Source organism: Ovis canadensis, chromosome 2 (genome assembly GCF_042477335.2).
Source record: "Ovis canadensis isolate MfBH-ARS-UI-01 breed Bighorn chromosome 2, ARS-UI_OviCan_v2, whole genome shotgun sequence".
Classification (NCBI taxonomy): domain Eukaryota; kingdom Metazoa; phylum Chordata; class Mammalia; order Artiodactyla; family Bovidae; genus Ovis; species Ovis canadensis.
Window position 1 is genome coordinate 26,486,345 of NC_091246.1, and position 21,410 is coordinate 26,507,754.

The 21,410-nt window shown below is 39.2% G+C and overlaps 1 protein-coding gene across 3 annotated transcripts in view; it reads right to left on the reverse strand.

Annotated features, from left to right (window-relative positions):
• AUH (AU RNA binding methylglutaconyl-CoA hydratase) overlaps nt 1-21,410 on the reverse strand; it is a 198,811-nt gene that overhangs the window by 124,459 nt on the left and 52,942 nt on the right. For all 3 annotated transcript variants that reach the window (XM_069575601.1, XM_069575600.1, XM_069575602.1), the window contains exon 4: nt 13,685-13,771. In XM_069575601.1, the coding sequence (XP_069431702.1) occupies nt 13,685-13,771 (87 nt within the window). The remainder of the gene's footprint in view (nt 1-13,684; nt 13,772-21,410) is intronic.

Below are 21,410 nucleotides of genomic sequence, written 5' to 3' on the forward strand. Positions count from 1 at the left end.
TGAGCTAACCAATGTATTTTTCTTGTGGAAATGTTTGTCTTAAGCTATGTTAATGACCTATGTATTTACCCTAGACTCTGTCTTCAAGTCAGATTCCTCTAAAACTCAAAACTTTGACAAACCAGTATGATTTACTCATACAATCGTTCTCCTAATCTATGTTAATGAATCTATATATTTACTTGGAAATCTGCCTTTCTTCAAGATTCATGTCAATCACTTTATGGCCTGGGACAGCTCACCTTGTACCAAGTTCAGTTCAGTTCAGTCACTCAGTCATGTCCCACTGTTTGCGACCCATGAATCGCAGCACGCCAGGCCTCCCTGTCCATCACCAACTCCCCGAGTTCACTCAGACCCACGTCCATCAAGTCAGTGATGTCATCCAGCCATCTCATCCTCTGTCGGCCCCTTCTCCTCCTACCCCCAATCCCTCCCAGCATCAGAGTCTTTTCCAATGAGTCAACTCTTCGCACGAAGTGGCCAAAGTACTGGAGTTTCAGCTTTAGCATCATTCCTTCCAAAGAAATCCCAGGGCTGATCTCCTTCAGAATGGACTGGTTGGATCTCCTTGCAGTCCAAGGGACTCTCAAGAGCGTTCTCCAGCACGACAGTTCAAAAGCATCAATTCTTCAGTGCTCAGCCTTCTTCACAGTCCAACTCTCACATCCATACATGACCACAGGAAAAACCATAGCGTTGACTAGACGGACCTTAGTCAGCAAGGTAATGTCTCTGCTTTTGAATATGCTATCTAGGTTGGTCATCACTTTTCCTCCAAGGAGTAAGAGTCTTTTAATTTCATGGCAGCAGTCACCATCTGCAGTGATTTAGGAGCCCAAAAAAATAAAGTCTGACACTGTCTCTACTGTTTCCCCATCTATTTCCCATGAAGTGATGGGACCAGATGCCATTATCTTCGTTTTCTGAATGTTGAGCTTTAAGCCAACTTTTTCACTCTCCTCCTTCACTTTCGTCAAGAGGCTTTTTAGTTCCTCTTCACTTTCTGCCATAAGGGTGGTGTCATCTGCATATCTAAGGTTATTGATATTTCTCCCGGCAATTTTGATTCCAGCTTGTGTTTCTTCCAGTCCAGCGTTTCTCATGATGTACTCTGCATATAAGTGAAATAAACAGAGTGACAATATACAGCCTTGACATACTCCTTTTCCTATTTGGAACCAGTCTGTTGTTGCATGTCCAGTTCTAACTGTTGCTTCCTGACCTGCATACAAATTTCTCAAGAGGCAGGTGAGGTGGTCTGGTATTCCCATCTCTTCAGAATTTTCCACAGTTTATTGTGATCCACACAGTCAAAGGCTTTGGCATAGTCAATAAAGCAGAAATAGATGTGTTTCTGGAACTCTCTTGCTTTCTCGATGATCCAGCGGATGTTGGCAATTTGATCTCTGGTTCCTCTGCCTTTTCTAAAACCAGCTGGAACATCAGGAAGTTCACGGTTCACATATTGCTGAAGCCTGCCTTGGAGAATTTTGAGCATTACTTTACTAGCATGTGAGATGAGCGCAACTGTGCGGTAGTTTGAGCATTCTTTGGCATTGCCTTTGGAATTGGAATGAAAACTGATCTTTTCCAGTCCTGTGGCCACTGCTGAGTTTTCCAAATTTGCTGGCATATTGAGTGCAACACTTTCACAGCATCATCTTTTAGGATTTGAAACAGCTCAATTGGAATTCCATCACTTCCATTAGCTTTGTTTGTGGTGATGCTTTCTAAGGCCCACTTGACTTCACATTCCAAGATGTCTGGCTCTAGATTAGTGATCACATCATCATGATTATCTGGGTCGTGAAGATCTTTTTTGTACAGTTCTTCCGTGTATTCTTGCCACCTCTTCTTAATATCTTCTGCTTCTGTTAGGTCCAGACCATTTCTGTCCTTTATCGAGCCCATCTTTGCATGAAATGTTCCCTTGGTATCTCTCATTTTCTTGAAGAGATCTCTAGTCTTTCCCATTCTGTTGTTTTCCTCGATTTCTTTGCATTGATCACTGAAGAAGGCTTTCTTATCTCTTCTTGCTATTCTTTGGAACTCTGCATTCAGATGCTTATATCTTTCCTTTTCTCCTTTGATTTTTGCCTCTCTTCTTTTCACAGCTTTTTGTAAGGCCTCCCCAGACAGACATTTTGCTTTTTTGCATTTCTTTTCCATGGGGATGGTCTTGATCCCTGTCTCCTGCACAAAGTCAAGAACCTCATTCCATAGTTCATCGGGCACTCTATCTATCAGATCTAGGCCCTTAAATCTATTTCTCACTTCCACTGTATCATCATAAAGGATTTGATTTAGGTCATACCTGAATGGTCTAGCAGTTTTCCCTACTTTCTTCAATTTCAGTCTGAATTTGGGAATAAGGAGTTCATGATCTGAGCCACAGTCAGCTCCTGGTCTTGTTTTTGTTGACTGTATACAGCTTCTCCATCTTTGGCTGCAAAGAATATAATCAATCTGATTTCTGTGTTGACCATCTGGTGATGTCCATGTGTAGAGTCTTCTCTTGTATTGTTGGAAGAGGGTGTTTTCTATGACCAGTGCATTTTCTTGGCAAAACTCTATTAGTCTTTGCCCTGCTTCATTCTGCATTCCAAGGCCAAATTTGCCTGTTACTCCAGGTGTTTCTTGACTTCCTACTTTTACATTCCAGTCCCCTATAATGAAAAGGATATCTTTTTTGGCTGTTAGTTCTAAAAGGTCTTGTAGGTCTTCATAAAACTGTTCAACTTCAGCTCTTCAGCATTACTGGTTGGGGCATAGACTTGGATAACTGTGATATTGAATGGTTTGCCTTGGAGACGAACAGAGATCATTCTGTCGTTTTTGAGATTGCATCCAAGTACTGCATTTTGGACTCTTTTGTTGACCATGATGGCTGCTCCATTTCTTCTGAGGAATTCCTGCCTGCAGTAGTAGATTTAATGGTCATCTGAGTTAAATTCACCCATTCCAGTCCATTTTAGTTCGCTGATTCCTAGAATGTCGACATTCACCCTTGCCATCTCTTGTTTGACCACTTCCAATTTGCCTTGATTCGTGGACCTGACATTCCAGGTTCCTATGCAATATTGCTCTTTACAGCATCGGATCTTGCTTCTATCACCAGTCACATCCACAACTGGGTATTGTTTTTGCTTTGGCTCCATCCCTTCATTCTCTCTGGAGTTATTTCTCCACTGATCTCCAGTAGCATATTGGGCACCTACTGACCTGGGGAGTTCCTCTTTCAGTATCCTATCATTTTGCCTTTTCATACTGTTCATGGGGTTCTCAAGGCAAGAATACTGAAGTGGCTTGCCATTCCCTTCTCCTGTGGACCACATTCTGTCAAACCTCTCCACCAAGAACCACCCGTCTTGGGTTGCCCCGTAGGCATGGCTTGGTTTCATGAGTTAGACAAGGCTGTGGTCCTAGTGTGATTAGATTGACTAGTTTTCTGTGAGTATGGTTTCAGTGTGTCTGCCTCCTGATGCCCTCTTGCAACACCTACCATCTTACTTGGGCTTCTCTTACCTTGGTCGTTGGGTATCTCTTCACAGCTGCCAATGTCATCTCAAAATGCATGTTGTGGGTGAGGGGCCTGGTGCCAGTCTCTGAGTTTTAAGACATTCCTTTTCAATAACCTCAGATATACAGATGACACCACCCTTTGGCAGAAAGTGAAGCGGAACTAAAAAGCCTCTTGATGAAAGTGAAAGAGAGTGAAAAAGTTGGCTTAAAGCTCAACATTCAGAAAACGAAGATCATGGCATCCGGTCCCATCACTTCATGGGAAATAGATGGGGAACCAGTGGAAACAATGCTAGACTTTATTTTGGGGGCTAAAAAATCACTGCAGATGGTGACTGCAGCCATGAAACTAAAAGACGCTTACTCCTTGGAAGAAAAGTTATGACCAACCTAGATAGCATATTCAAAAGTAGAGACATTACGTTGCCAACTAAGGTCCATCTAGTCAAGGGTATGGTTCTTGCTGTGGTCATGTATGGATGTGAGAGTTGGACTGTGAAGAAGGCTAAGCGCCAAAGAGTTGATGCTTTTGAACTGTGGTGTTGGAGAAGACTCTTGAGAGTCCCTTGGACTGCAAGGAGATTCAACCAGTCCATTCTAAAGGAGATCAGCCCTGGGATTTCTTTGGAAGGAATGATGCTAAAGCTGAAACTCCAGTACTTTGGCCACCTTATGTGAAGAGTTGACTCATTGGAAAAGACTCTGATGCTGGGAGGGATTGGGGGCAGGAGAAGAAGGGGATGACAGAGGATGAGATGGCTGAATGGCATCACTGACTCAATGGACGTGAATCTGAGTGAACTCCTGAAGTTGGTGATGGACAGGGAGGCCTGGCGTGCTGCAGTTCATGGGGTCGCAAAGAGTTGGACATGACTGAGCGACTGAACTGACTGAACTGACTTTCTCAAATTAGCAGACAGCTAGTAGCCAGCTTCCCTGGTGGCTCAGAGGTTAAAGCGTCTGCCTCCAATGTGGGAGACCCGGGTTCGATCCCTGGGTCGGGAAGATCCCCTGGAGAAGGAAATGGCAACTCACTCCAGTATTCTTGCCTGGAGAATCCCATGGACTGAGGAGCCTGGTGGGCTGCAGTCCACGGGGTCACAAAGAGTCAGACACGACTGAGTGACTTTACTTACTTACTTAGTTAAAGACGAGCAGGGGGACACTCTTTCTGCCAGTTTCTGATGTATATGTCAGAAGTTTTCTCTATCTCTTTTATACTTTAATAGAACTTTATTAAAATACAAAAGCTCTGAGCAATCAAGCCTCGTCACTGGCCCCAGCTTGAATTTTTCTCTTAGAGGCCAAGAATCCTGGCATCTTTCACAGCTCGGCAACAACCTTTCAGTATCTCCTTTATTTCTGCTCTGATCTTTATAATTTCTTTCCTTTTACTAACTTTGGGTGGGTTTTAGCCTCCATGTGTTTGGAATTTGGGTTTTTTGGGGTTTTGTTGAGGGTTTAATAATACAAGTAAATAGTAATTTTATTGTTTTGTGGCTGATGCCTATCTTACAGTGTTGTGGTTGCAAAAGATGCTTGATAAGATCTCAAATTTTTGTAACTTTACTGGGGCTAGTTTTGTGGCTCAGCATGTGACCTATCCTGAAGAATGTTCCACATGTACCTAAAAAGAATGTGTACTCTGCTCTTTAGAGCACAGGTCTAATGTGTTGATTGAGGCCAATATTTCCTTATTCATTTTCTGTCTGGATTATCTGTTCACTGATGTAAGTGGGGTATTAAAATCCCCTACTATTATTGTGTTACTACCAATTTCTCCCTTTTATGTGTCTAGGTGTGCCTATGCTGGCTGCATACTCAATTGATCCCATGGTCATTATGTAATGTCCTTCCTTGTCTCCTGTGACAGTCTTTGTTGTAAAAATCTACTCTGTCTAATATAACTATCCTGACATTCTTTTCATTTCCACTTGCATAGAATAACTTTTTCCACCTTCTTACTTTCAGTCTGTGTGTGTATCCACGCTGTGTTTGTATCCATTCAGCAACTATATCTTTGATTAGAGCTTTCAGTCAATTTACATATAAAGTGATTACTAATAGTGAAAGTCACTCAGTCCTGACTCCTTGCTACCCCATGGACTATACATATATACAGTCCATGGAATTCTCCAGACCAGAATACTGGAGAGGGTAGACTTTCCCTTCTCTGCGGATCTTCCCAACCCAAGGATCAAACCCAGGTCTGCCGTATTGCAGGCAGATTCTTTACCACCTGAGCCACAAGGGAAGCCCAAGAATACTGGAGTGGGTAACCTATCCCTTTTCCAGAGGACTTTCCCAACTCAGGAATCAAACCAGCATCTCCTGCATTGCAGGCAGATTCTTTACCAACGGAGCTATCAGGGAAGTCCAATTACTGATAGTAATTACTGAATTATTATTATTTTGAAAATTGTGTTTGGGCTTTTTGTGAAGTTCTTCTTTTGCTCTATTCCCTTGTTATTTGATTATCATCTTAAGTGTTACATTTGGATTCCTTTCTTGTTTTGTGTGTACATCTATTATATTACTACATTTTTGGTTTGCAGTTAGCATGCAGTTTAAATATACCAACATGTATGTTTTGAGTAATTATTTTAAGCTGATGATCCCTTAAGTTTAAATGTATTTTAACAACTCTGCATTTCTACCTGCCCCAATATGTCACTGTTTTTGACATCATATTTTATATTATGTATCCCTTTACTACTTATTGAAGATATAGGTGATTTTACTACTTTCATTTCTTAACTTCCATACTACTTTTATATGTGGTTGATTTACTACCTTTACTATATATTTGCCTTTACCTATAATATTTTTTTCTTTCATAATTTTCATATTTCTAGTTGTAGCCTTTTTATTTTTAGTTTTTTTTTTTTTGAGGTGTGTTTATTACACTTGGGATAAGTAAGTGGACTATCCAACTGACTAAGATTCAAGGAGGGGTGATCAGAGCTGACTTAGGAGGACAGAGAGTCATATATGGAAATTTAACAAGGATCTAAGGAGGCTCCCTGGAGTAACAATGTTCATGGGTCAATGAATATACAGGCCTCCTGAGTTGGTCTATTTTTAAAAAGAAAATTTGCTATATTATTAGGTAAATTCCAAAATCAACTGTCTCCAGGATTGAGGGGATATTAGAATCCCACAGAATGCTAAATCAGCAACCCCTTTCCCTCACTAATCTACCTGAAAAAAAAAAGACAGTCTGAACAAAACCCTCTTTCATTTTTCCCAGTTTTTTTCTAGGATGAACCCTGACAGATAATTGAACAACTGCCCTTTGGATAGTGGCTGCAGAGAATTGAGCAAAGGGCCTGGGAATTCTGAAATACAGATCAGATGACATTCTTAAAACTTAATCTTGAGTTCTCTAACATTCTTTTACTGGTCAATATTACTAAAATTGTATCATGCCTGAAATGTTTACTACTCCAGTGAAAATCATTCCAGGTTTCAATTTTTCCCCTTCTCAAATATATCACTATTTCTCCAGATTTATTTTTCTTAATCTCATCATCCATCATGATAAAAACTTGGCCTTTTCTTTTTCTCTTTGAAAAACCCCTCCACTACTCTGTGTAAAGTTGGTTTGCTACTGCTATAAGCTTTTCTTGTCTGTAAAAGTTTTGATCCCTACATCAAATCTGAATGAAAGCCTGTGGGTAGAGTATAATAGGTTGTAGGTTTTTCCCTTGCATCAATTTAAGTGTATCAAGCCACAACCTTCTGCTCTGCAGGGTTTCTGCTAAAAAGTCAGCTGATAACCTTAGGGGAGTTCCCTTTTAGGTAACTTGTTACTCTTCCTTGCTGCTTTTAATAGTCTCTCTTTATGGTTAGTTTTTGCCATTTTAATTATACAATGTATCTTGGTGTGATATTTTGGGGGTTGATCTTGTTGGGGGCTCTCTGTTCTTCTTGGTCCTTTCCCAGGTCAGGGAAGTTGTTAGCTATTATGTCTTCAAATACATTCCATTCCCTTTTCTCTCTTCTTCTGGGACTCCTAAAACGCAAATGTTCAGATGCTTGGTGCCCTACAGGCCTCTTAAACTGTCCTCATTTCTTCTTATTTTTTTTCTGTTCCGTTTCATTGATTTTCACTACTCCATTTTTCCAGCTAACTTGTTCCTCTCTATGATCTAATCTACTGTTGATCTCTTCTAGCATATTTTTTTTTCTTTCAGTTACTGCATTCTTAAGCTCTGTTTGGTCATTTCATATTTTAGAACTCTTTGTTAAAAACTTCTATATTTTCAATCTATACATCCAATCTTTTCCTGATTTCTTTGAACATTTTTAGGATCAATTACCTTGAACTTCTTATCTGGTAAATTGCTTATCTCTACTTCATTTAGTCCTTATGGAGTTTTATCTTGTTCCTTCATTTAGAACATGTACCTCTGTGGCCTCTTTCTGACTAATTTGTCATTTCTATTGCTATGTATTTGGTAGTTTGGTTACATTCCCCAACCTTGGAGAACGGCTCTTTAGTAAGAGACATCCTATGTGTTCCAGCAACACACTCCAACAGTGTGTTGGAGTGACATACACCCACCAGAACTGTATGCTCAAGGTATGCTCCTCATGGGGGCTGCATGGGCCCTGCTGTTACAGCAAGCTGACTACTGTGAACAGTCTGGCAGGCATAGCTGGCTCCAAGTCAGCTGTTTGCTAGGTCCTTACTGCTGCTGGTTGATGCTAGGCAGGGATGGGTCACAAGGTGGTTGGCTGGCTGTGGATCCCTAGGGGGTCCCAAGGTTAGTAATGGATCACTGGTGGGCAGAGCCAGGTTGTGGGGCGGGTAACTGCAGAGCTGGGGTTCCTGGATCTAACACTGATCGGCTGGTAGGCAGAGCCAGTTCTTGACATAGCTGGCTGCAGGGCCCAGGGTGTCCCAAAGCTGTTGCTGTCCTGTTGGTGTGTATGGCTGAATCCTGGGTAGGCCTGCTGAGGGGTCCAAAACGTCTTAGAGCTAGTGTTGGCTTGCATCAGGGCAGGTCCTGTGAACAAGCTGGTAAAGCTGGTCTGAGGTTAATACCAGTCCCTGCGTGGGCAAAGCCAGATCCTAGAGTCTTTGGCCCTGGAGGTCCTGGAGTTGGTGTATCAACACGCTAGTGGGCAGGCCTGGGGCCGAAGGTGACGTGAAGCTGGTGCCTGCCCAGTGGTTGCTGAGGTTGGTCTAAGGCTAGTGCCAGCCAACTGATAGGCAGAGTCAGGACCTTAAGTCTCTGACTGCAGGGCCCTTAGGTGAGCATCTATTGCCAGCTTACTAGTGTGCAGGGCTTGGTCCCAGACCCTCTGGAGGACAGGGCCAGGTCCCAGAGTAGTTGTGGGCTCAAGAAGTCTTGAAGCAGCTGGCATGGGGTCACAAAAGAGTTGCACACAACTAGCGACTTTGAAGCTGGTGGGTGAGGCTGTATCCCAGCCTAGTTGGTTGCTTTGCCTGAAGTACCCTAGTTACTAGCTATGACAGGCTGGTGGGTGATAAGCTAGAGTGTGCTGTTTTGTGCTAAGTTGCTTCAGATGTGTCCGACTCTTTGCGACTCTATGGACTGTATGTAGCCTGCCAGGCTCCTTTGTCCATAGGATTCTCCAGGCAAGAATACTGGAGTAGGTTGCCATAACTTCCTCTAGGGGATCTTCCTGACCCAGGGATTGAACTCCCATCTCTTACGTTTCATTGGCAAGCAGGTTCTTTACCATGAGCACCACCTGGGAAGCCCTCACAGTACACCATCAAAGATAAAGCCAAGAGAATAAGACAGTCCACAGACCGGGACAAAGTATTTGCAAACGACACATCTGATAAAGGAATGTTATCTACAATATACGAAAAATTCAAAGCTCAACAATGAGAAAAGCAATTCAATTAAAAACTGAGCCAAAAGCCTTAACAAACACCTCACCAAAGAAGGGAGAAGGCAATGGCACCCCACTCCAGTACTCTTGCCTGGAAAATCCCATGGATGGAGGAGCCTAGTAGGCTGCAGTCCATGGGGTCACTAAGAGTCGGACACAACTAAGCAACTTCACTTTCACTTTTCACTTTCATGCAGTGGCGAAGGAAATGGCAACCACTCCAGTGTTCCTGCCTGGAGAATCCCAGGGATTGGGGAGCCTGGTGGGCTGCCGTCTATGGGCCGCACAGAGTTGGACACGACTAAAGCAACTTAGCAGCAGCAGCAGCACCAAAGATGACATAAAGATAGTAAACAAGCCTATGAAAAGACACATCATACATCATCATGGAAATGCAAATTAAAACAATAAAGAGATACCACTACACACCTATCAGAATGCCACAACCTGGAGTACTGACAAATGCTGGCATGGATATAAAGCAACAGAAACTCATTCACTGCCAATGGGAATACAAAATGGTACAGCCACTTTGGAAGACAGTTTGGTAAATTCTTAACTAAACAGACTCTTAACCACACAATCTAGCGATCATGTTCCTTGGTAGTTACACAAAGGAACTGAAAACACAGTTACTCAAAACTCTGCACACAGATGTGTACAGCATCTTTATTCATAACTGCCAACACCTGGAAGCAACCAAGATGTGCTTCAGTAGGTATATGGATAAACAAACTGTGATACATCTTTACACTGGAATATTATTCAGCAATAAAAAGAATAGAGCTCGCAAGGCATGAAACAACCTGGAGAAAATGTCAATGTGTATTACTTAGTGAAAAGAAACCAATCTGAAAGAGCTACATATTATATGATTTCAAATATCTGATACTCTGGAAATGCAAAACTATGAAGACAGTAAAACATGGTTGCCAGACACGGCAGAAGGGATGGACAGAGCAAGCACAGAAGGTTTTCAGGGCAGTGAAAACACTCTGCATAACACTATAATGATGAATACATGTTATTTTACATTTGTTCAAACCCATGGAATGTAAAACACTAATAATGAACTCTAATGTAAACATATGGACTTGGATAATTATATCAATGTCAGTTCATCAGTTATAACCAATGTGCCACTCTGGTGTGAAATATTAACAATGGGGAAAAGGTTATGCATCCTGAGGGCTGAGGATATATGAGAAATCTCTTTACCTACCCTCCATTTTGACATGAACCTAAAACTGCTCCTGAAAAATAGTCTTTAAAAGAAAAAAAAATTGAGTTGCTGCAACATGGACCATAACAGCCCCACAAAGCCTAAAATATCTGTCAGTCCTTTTAAGAAAAAGTTTGCTAGCCTGTGGTTTAAACAAAGAGATTTGATCAAGACAGTTTTTACTTGCCCCTCAAAATCTCAGTAAGTCCCCAAAAATAGACATCTTAAAAGATTTATGCCCATTGTAATATCATAGTGAAAAGTATCTCTCCCAAGTTAGGGAACCCATGGAAGGGAAACAAGTAGACTGGATCAGGATCCAGAACAGAAATGCTACCACTACAACCACTGAAAAGAAAACACCACTACTAAAAAAGGAATAGTTCTTCATGTAAGAAGTCCCAGAAAATTCCAATTTCAGATTCAATAAAATAGAAAGAGGCTGAGAAGAAACATCAAGGTAATGTTTACAACTGAACCAGTCTTAACAATTCGTCCTAGCATATATATATATACAGTTACGGACAGCATAAACTTTTACTTCCAAGATCAAGTTCTCTGACCACAATGGAAAACAAATCCATGCTCTGCCTCAGAAGACATCTATCTGACCATGCAGTCGTGTAGAAAGAGAAGCAGAGGAGAGCCTCTAATAAAACTGACAAGGGATAAACAAAAGGTAGGAAGATGACAAGAACTATTTTAGAAATCAAAACATATGTATTTTAAAACTTAGCTCTAAAAACAAAAGGTAACCAACAATAACAAAACCCCAAAGATGTCACATGGTCAAATTCTACTACTCTTTCAAGTAACAGAAGATTTCCCTGGATAGCACAGAAAAAGATGAAAAACTTCTCACTTTAACACAAAACACATAATTAGAAGATCCCATCTCATTTATGCTTTTATCAAAACATATAAAATTAAATCCAGTGGTATATATTAAAAACCACCATAACCACTAACCACAATGACCAGGCAGTATTTATTCTGGTAACACAAGGCCAGTGTAGCATCAGTAATGCTAGTAATACAATTTAGTATAATCAAAGCTGAGACAAATTCTAATAGATACCATCTTGACACATACCAAAAAGGCAGCTGACAAATTTTAACCCTTATTCTTGACAAGAAGAGTAATAAACTCCAAAACAAGCTGAAATATAAGAAAACTCCCTGAACTTGATAACTACCGGCAAAATATTAAATGCATTCCTCATACTCAAATAAAGGGATGAAGATGATCACTTCAGCAACTGAATATTGCGCCAAAAGCCTTAGCCAATGGGAAAATGTATGAAAAATGTTAAGATTAAAATGTTGGAAAAGGAGAAGATATAAAACAGCATTATTTATATATAAGGAACTTTTTTGCTTTCTGGAAAACACAAGAAAATTGAGAAATAACAATAACTAATACAAGTAGTAAGCTAGCATGATACAAAACAAGCACAAAAAATTTAACAAATTTCCTACGGACCTACAACAATAACCAGACTTCAACAGAAATATCAGGAAAAGATTCCATTCAAAGGAATAAGTGCTATAAAATAAGGATAAATCTGAGAGGGGAAAAAAGATACAAGACTGAAGCCAATGCGAAGAAAACTTTCTTAAAGAAAATTAAAACATGAATGATCCCCCCCTAAAATGAGAGACATGCACATGATGAATGGAAAGACTCTGAATCACAAAAACGCTAATTCTTTACAAACAATATTTACAGAAATTCCAATCACAGGCTCATGAGACTATTTTTCCTCTTCCATTTAAAATTAACAATCCTAAATTCATTTGGAAGAATTGAGGTGTTAGGAATAGCAAAGAAATCTTCAGTTTAAAAAAAAAAAACAAAACAATGAAGAGAACTTACTACCCTCTAGATATATAAAGCTCCTGGAATTAAATTAGGGTGGGATATTAAGAGACAATACCTGTGATACATTTAATAACAAAAGATCAACACAAAACTGACTTTTAAGTAAATAGTTATTAAATGATACTATAGAAAAGGAGATGAAGAATGTGAAAAGGCAATCTACAGAAGCGGAAAGGCAAGTTTAATTTGAAAAGATATAACATTACACTAGCATCTGGGAAAGTGCAAATTAAAATGTTAAGATCTATTTTTTCTTTAACTTTGGCAAACTAAAAAGGTAGCAACATTAAATGTTGCAAGAACATGAAGAAACAGGTACTGTCATATAATTGATGGAATATAAACTATTGTAATCTTTTTGCAATATAATCTGGTAGCATTTATTAAAATGTAAAATGAACACATGATACTTAGAACTGCAATACCATATTTAGAAATCTATCTCATATATACTAATGTTCTAAAAGAATTTGTACAAAGGAATCACTATTTTATTATAAAAAACAAAAGCAGTTTAAAACAACATGAAAACAAAACAGCCAAAACAACAAAAACATCCAATGTTCATTAATGAAGAAATAATTTAAAATTCTGGGTAAGACCATGGATTACTATGCAGTGATGTATTAAAAGGTATTAATAATAAAAGCAAATTTATATGTACTAAAATATAAACCTTACAAAGAAAGACTGTAATTCTAAAGAAACAGTATAATCCCACTTATGCAAAAAATAAATCCAAATCTGTATGTCTGTGAAAGCAATTATTTAAGAAATATGTCAAACGCTTATGCCAAATTATTCTTTGTTTTCTAATAATTACCTCCATAAGTAACATCATCATAAGTATGAGGCAGGTTTAATAACAAAATATTTTTCAAATTAAACATTAACATACATTCTGTTTTACAACCAGCTATACACCATGAATATCTAATTATGTAAATATTTTAGCCAAAGCTTATACTTAAAGATGGGAAGATCCCCTGGAGAAGGGAAAGGCTACCCACTCCAGTATTCTGGCCTAGAGAATTCCATGAACTATACAGTCCATGGGGTCACAAATAGTCGGACAAGACTGAGCGACTTTCACTTCATAATACTTAAAAACAGTGTGCAACTTTTAAAATCCAATATTTAAGGTCACTTTAACCATGTTAAAAGGACAATTTAATTGTACTTACCAATTTCATTAATCATTGCTCTTATTTTGGAGACAAAAGGACCAACTTCACTGGAACTCATTTTGGCTCTTTCCTTAAGATCAGCACCTGCAAAGTATTTTATTTACGAATATAACCTAGTTAAAATTTTAAAGCAATGAATTGAACATTACATAAGATTCACATAAAACTTGAAGATAGACTGGATTTATCTATCAAAGCAATCATATTCTCTAAGCATTTCTTCATCAGCATCAGACTGAACAAAATACTTGCTTGTCTATACATCTACCAAGCACTGAAAGGAATGCTTCTCAAACTCTCATGTCAGGACCCCTTTATACTCTTAGAGGAAGAGGTACTGTTAAGATTATACATGTATCTATCCATAGTATTCTATTAGAAAATGAACCCAATTAAAATTTTTAATTATTTATTCACTGAATACAAATAAATCCATTCATGTCAACATAAATGACTACAGATTGATGCCACTTTCTTGGTTCCTGACAAGATGCTGGCAGTTCTATCCACCACTGCTTCTGCCCCATCAGTGCAAATGCCAACCCAATGAAACGTGCAAATCACACCTTACTGCTATGAAAATCACTGTTATTTTATGGATGCCTGACTTGGTGACTGCAGATCACATCTGAGAATCACTGACTTGAAAATATATACAAACCAACGATTTCATAATTATGAGTTTACCATAGAATCGTAACTTTGAAACAGTTAATAAACATAATTACTTCCTTAAGGGATCACTTGGGGCTTCTCTCATAGCTCAGTTGGCAAAGAATCCACCTGCAATGCAGGAGACCCCGGTTCGATTCCTGGGTCGGGAAGATCCGCTGGAGAGGGATAGGCTACCCACTCCAGTATTCTGGCCTGGAGAATTCCATGGACTACAGAGTCCATGGGGTCACAAAGAGTCAGACACGACTGAGCAACTTTCCCTTCATTTTCAAGGGATCGTTCCTTTGTGGCTCAACAAAGACATTCTTTTTAGTAAAATTAAACCCTCTGAAAAAAGGTAGGTCCTCATTTAAATAAATAGACAAATAAAAAACAAAGTAAAATTACAGCACAGAAGGTACCTACTCAGCTACCTACACTTGTACAAGCCAATTATGAGTTGATCAGGACTAGTGCAACAAACAAGTAGCAGCTGAAGCTGAGACATTCTGAGCCCATACACTTCCTGTGGAACTGAGAACTGCAGTTGATAAAACCCATATCCTAGAACCCATATCCCCTCCTTCTGGGGCCTCCCTCCCATCCCTGCAACCCACATCCCTCACACCTCTCCCATCCTACCCCTCTCGGTTATCACGGAGCCCCAGGTTAAGCTCCCTGTGTTACATGGCAGCTTCTCACCAGCTGGCTGTTTTACACACGGGAGTCTTGCCTGGAAAATCCCATGGACGGAGAAGCCTGGTAGGCTGCAGTCCATGGTGTTGCTAAGAGTCAGGCACGAGTGAGCGACTTCCCTTTCACTTTTCACTTTCATGCATTGGAGAAGGAAATGGCAACCCACTTCAGTATTCTTGCCTGAAGAATCCCAGGGACAGAGGAGCCTAGTGGGCTGATGTCTACGGGGTCGCACAGGGTCAGACACAAGTGAAGTGACTTCCGGCTTAAGTCAAGCAGTGGGAACTCAATATGGTGGGGCTTCCCTTATAGCTCAGTTGGTAAAGAATCAGTCTGCAATGCAAGAGACCTGGGTTCAATTCCTGGGTCCAGAAGATCCCCTGGAGATGAAAATGGCAACCCACTCCAGTATTCTTGCCTGGAAAATCCCATGGACAGAGGAGCCTGGCGGGCTACAGTCCATGAAGTCACAAGAGTTGGACATGACCTGGCGACTAAATAAAGACTAATATGGTAGTCTTGTTTTTTGGATGTCTGATATATGTCTTCATAGTTAATTTTTCCCATGAAGAATTAAAATTTAGCATCAAAGAAAAATGTCAGTAGTGCCAAAGGAATTCTAAACTAGTAGGATATATTTGTTAAAGAAATAATGGTTCGATTCACTATCATTTAACATGAAGAACACAATTTTAAATTCAGAATGTAAAATGCTGCCCAGTGCATGTTAGGTAACACATACTGGCTAATAAGCAGCTACATGTAGTATGATATGAGGGAAGGGAATGGACAGGAAAGGAGCCAACGCCATGAAGTAAAAGCGGATAAGACAGGGCATCTGAGGAAGTCGTCCTGAAGGAGCCCTCGTAACTGAACCACGGGATCCATCATGTCCTCGGACCCCAGGGCACCACGAGGGTACCCTCTAACACACTAATGAGAGCTCCGACTGGGGTCTTACCAACATTCTGACCCTGTGACCATGCAGCATGCCTGAAAACCATTCTCAGGTTAAAAAGACAAAGCTGCTAGAAACCATGCCAGCAACTAAAGGGAATCAAGGTTTCCTCTTAACATATGCAGCCCATTTACCTGCACACTAGACCCAGCAGAGAAGTATAGGAGACGTGTCTGATTATGGAATGCAGCTTTATCTACACAACTGTGTGAGACAGAAAATGAATGGCTTTAAAGCGGGGAAAGAAACTAACTGCCAATGTAGAATTCTAATCTAATCAAACCTATCCTTCAAAATGATGGTGAATAAAAACACTTTACAGGCCAACTCACAGACACATCCTCAAACACACCATCAGGCCCAAGCTAAAAGAGGCACTGAAGGGAATGCACTTCAGGCAGACCATCAGAGTAGAGTTTTAAAACTTATTTTATACTGCTTATAAGAGATTTTCTTAAAACATAAGGGCACTGACTGGCTAAAGTAAAAGTGTAAAAAAATGCAAACACTAACCAAAAGAGAACTTGTAAAGTTATCTTCATCTCTGACAAGAGAAGTAAGGCAAGAAATATTGCTCAATGAGAGGGTTATTTTATAATAAGAAACATGATCCATCACAAAAGACGTAAAAATTCTAAAATGGCATACATAAAAAGATAGCCCCAAAATAAAGCAAAAATTCACAGAGCCAAAATGAAAAAACTGTCACACCTACAACTACAGTGGACGCTAATAGACCTTTCACAATAACTGATAAAGCAGTCAAATATTCCTATCAAAAAATAAAAAATAGGAAAAAAGTCCCAAACCAGGAGAAAATAAATAGCAAACACTGGAGCAAAAAACTTTTAGTAGAAAACAAATGTATGAGAAAAATCAAAACAGCTTTTGAAAAAAACTAAAATAAATAACAGATCTTTTAGCAAGATGGATCACAGATAATCAGAGAAGGCACAACTCTCAACTGAGAATGAAAAGGACAGTAATACTAAGGACTTCACAGACAATAAAACTATTAACAATTCTGACTCCATGAATTTGAAAAATGACATGAAATGAACAAATTCCTAGGAAAACACAACTTATTAAAATTGACAGAGAAACAGAAAATCTGAAAATGCAAATAAATACTTTAAAAACTGAATATGTAAAAACTTTCCTACAGAGAAAACTGCATGCCCATATGGCTACAAAAGTAAATTATCCCAAAAATATAATGAAAAACATTTACCATCAATCTTAAATGATTATATGAAAAACAGTAAAACAAAAACTTGACAAGAACATCATAAGAAAAACAATGAGAGACCAATTTTTCTCATAAGGTCTCAAAATCATAAACAAAATAGCAGTATATCATACCTACTAGTAACATACATGTATTAAGACCGACTTATACTCAAGCCAAGATTTAAGGCTGGTTTAATATTAGAATTTTTAATTTAAGAAATTAAGAAAGATGAAAATCATACAAATTTTCAGTAGAAAATTAGCTGACAGAATTCAACACTCATTCCTTAACACCTCCATTGATGTCATAATTTACTTAAAATTCAGTCATTTAAAATACACAATTCAGTATTTTTTAGTAAATTTAGAGAGTTGTACAACAACATTCAGAAAACTAAGATCATGGCATCTGGTCCCATCACTTCATGGGAAATAGATGGGAAAACAGTGGAAACAGTGTCAGACTTTATTTTTCTGGGCTCCAAAATCACTGCAGATGGTGACTGAAGCCATGAAATTAAAAGACACTTACTCCTTGGAAGGAAAGTTATGACCAACCTAGATAGCATATTCAAAAGCAGAGACATTACTTTGCCAACAAAGGTCCATCTAGTCAAGGCTATGGTTTTTCCAGTGGTCATGTATGGATGTGAGAGTTGGACTGTGAAGAAGGCTGAGCACCAAAGAATTGATGCTTTTGAACTGTGATGTTGGAGAAGACTCTTGAGAGTCCCTTAGACTGCAGGGAGATTCAACCAGCCCATTCTAAAAGAGATCAGTCCTGGTTGTTCTTTGGAAGGAATGATGCTAAAGCTGAAACTCCAGTACTCTGGCCACCTCATGCGAAGAGTTGACTCATTGGAAAAGACTCTGATGCTGGGAGGGATTGGGGGCAGGAGGAGAAGGGGACGACCCAGGATGAGATGGCTGGATGGCATCACGGACTCAATGGATGTGAGTCTGAGTGAACTCCAGGAGTTGGTGATAGACAGGGAGGCCTGGCATGCTGCGATTCATGGGGTCGCAAAGAGTCGGACACGACTGAGCGACTGAACTAAACTGAACTGATAACTATCACAACCTAGTTTTAGAATATTTCCATTATTACAAAAATGATTCTTCATACTCATATAGAGTCACTCCCTGTTCTCACCTCTAGTCCCAAACTAATATATTTTCCTATAACTTTGCATTCTCTGGACATTTCATACAAATAAAACCCATACAATATACAGTCTTCCACTTCTTTCTTTCACACCACATAGTGTTTTTCAGGTTCATCCATGATATAAAGATGAATCAGTATCTTTTGTCTTTTTATTACCATATAGAATTCATTGTAGAGACAGATATTTTGATTATCCATTCATTCATTGATGGACATCTGCACTATTTCTACTCTTTGGTTATTATGAAAAATATTACCATGAACACATCTGCATTCAAGTCTGTGTAGAGGAACTTTTTCACCTTCACCCAAAGACTCACTTGGGTAGAGTGGAACTGCTGAGCTATACTGTAAATTTCTATTTAATTTAAACAGGGACGGAAAAAAAAACAAAAAACAAAAAAAAAACCTGCCACTGCTTTCCATGATGGCTGCACCACTTTACATTCTTAGCAATGCATAAGGGTCTCTGCTGTCCTACAAGGACACTAGTCTGCCTTTTCATCATAGCCATTTTAGTGACATGATGTATTTATTATGGTTTTAAATTTGCATTTCCTGAATGACCAATGTGGCTTCCCTGGTAGCTCAGATGGTAAAGAATCTGCCTGCAATGTGGGAGACAGGGTTCAATCCCTGGGTCAGGAAGATCCACTGGAGAAGAGAAAGGCTACCCACTCCAGTATTCTTATCTGGAGAATTCCATGGACAGAGAAGCCCATGGGGTTCCAAAGAGTCGGACAGAAATGGGTGACTAATTTTCATTTAATGACAAATATGACAAACCTAGACAGCATATTAAAAAGCATTATTACTTTGCTATAAAGGTTCATATAGTTAAAGCTATTGGTTTTTCTAGTAGTCATGTACAGATGTGAGAGCTGGACCATAAAAGGCTGAGCACTGAAGAATTTATGCTTTTGAACTATGGTGCTGGGGAAGATTCTTGAGAGTCCCCTGAACAGCAAGGAGATCAAACCAGTTAATCCCAAAAGGAAATCAACCCTGAGTATTCACTGGAAGGACTGATGCTGAAGATGAAGTTCCAATACTGATATGAAGAGTTGACTCACTGGAAAAGACTTTTTTTTTTTTTTTTGAAAAGACTCATGCTGGGAAAGACTGAGGGCAGGAGGAAAAGGGAAAGACAGAGGATGAGATGGTTGAATGTCATCACCATCTCAATGGACATGAGCTTGAGCAAACTCTGGGCAATAGTGAAGGACTGGGAAGCCTGGTGTGCTGCACTCCATGGGGTCACAAGATGAACAGTACTTAGGAACTGAACAACAACAATGAGGTTATTAGTACCTTTTCAAGATGCTTAATAGCCATTCACACAGTTGATTGAAATGTCTATTCAAATCTTTTGCTGTGCAATTTATTTGATTCTTAATCGGTTGTAAGAGTTATATCTTAAATAAAAGTCCTTTTTCAGAAAAATCATTTGGAAATATTTTCTCGTATCTGTGGCTTATCTTTTATTTTCTCCTATCTGTGGCTTATCTTTCAATAACTCTTGAGTTTTCAATTTTAATGAAATCCAGTTTATCAATATTTCTCTCTTATTATGCTTTTGTTGTCCTCTGTAATCAACACACTCATTATTAATTAAGAACTCATAGCAAACTAAGAACAAAAGAATCTTTTTTCATTTGTTAAAGAGTAAATACAAAATACCTATAAGCAACATCACCTTTAATGGTCAAAAACTTCCTCCCAATTATCAAGAATGAGGCAATGTATTCTTTATCATTTCTACAAATGTAAATAGGTGTATTAGTCTGTGTAATAAGAAAAATTTTAATTACAAAGATCATAAGAAAAAAAATAAAACTGTCCTTATTAGCAGATGAGTTAATTATACATGAAGAATACTCAAAAGAATTTATAAATCATAAAAATAAGCTGGATACAGGTTTAATATACAGAAAGCAACTGTCTTTCTGTATACTAGAAAAAGAAAATTTTTAAAAGATATCATCTACATTAACATTCAAAAATCAAAGAGCCAAGGAATAAATATAATAAAAGATGCATAAAATCTTGACACAAAAATATACAAAAAGACTTCCCTGATGGTCCCCTGGTTAAGAATCCACCTTCCAATGCTGGGGATGTGGGTTCAATCCCAGGCTGGGGACCTAGGAGCCCACATGCTGTGGGACAGCTAAGGGCTAGGCACCTTAACTAGCGACGTGCACTGTAAACTACAGAGCACATATACATCTTGGAGTCCACACGCCACAACCAGAGAGAAGTGCATGGCACAAGTAAGACCTCACATAACCAAAATAAATAACTGGTTAAAAAAAACTTACAAAGTCTAAATTATATAAGTCCTAAATAAATGGAGGGGCTTCTCTGGTGGCTAAATGGTAAAGAATCCACTTGCCAATAAAGAGACCCAGGTTTGATCCCTGAGTGAGGAAGATTCCCTGGAGAAGAAAATGTAAACCCACTCCAGTATTCTTGCCTGGGAAATCCCATGGACAGAGGGACCTGGTGGGCTTCAGTCCATGGGGTCGCAAAAGAGTCAGACATGACCTAGTGGCGCAACGATAATAAAATAAATGGAGGAATATATTGTGTTCACCATGTGTTAGAAGACTCCGTTCTAAAAGATGTAAATTCTCTCCAAAGTAATAGATTCAATATGGTACCAATCAAAATCCTAATGCTTCTTAGAAGTTGACAAAGTAGATATGCAAAAGCCCAATAAATAAGCTTGAAGAAGAAAAAGTTGGAGAATTTATACTGAAATAAATTATAAAGCTATAGTAAATAACAAAATGTGATGTTTATCAAAGATAGAGAAACAGAACAAAGGAACAGAACAGCAAGTCCAGAAAAGACCTGCTTGACTTATGACAAAGATGGCACTGCTAGAACATTTCAATAAATGAGGCTGGGACCACTGCAAGAGTCAAGCACGACTTGGGGACTCAGTTCCATTCAGTCGCTCAGTCTTGTCCAACTCTTGCGACCTCACAGACTGCAACACGCCAGGCTTCCCT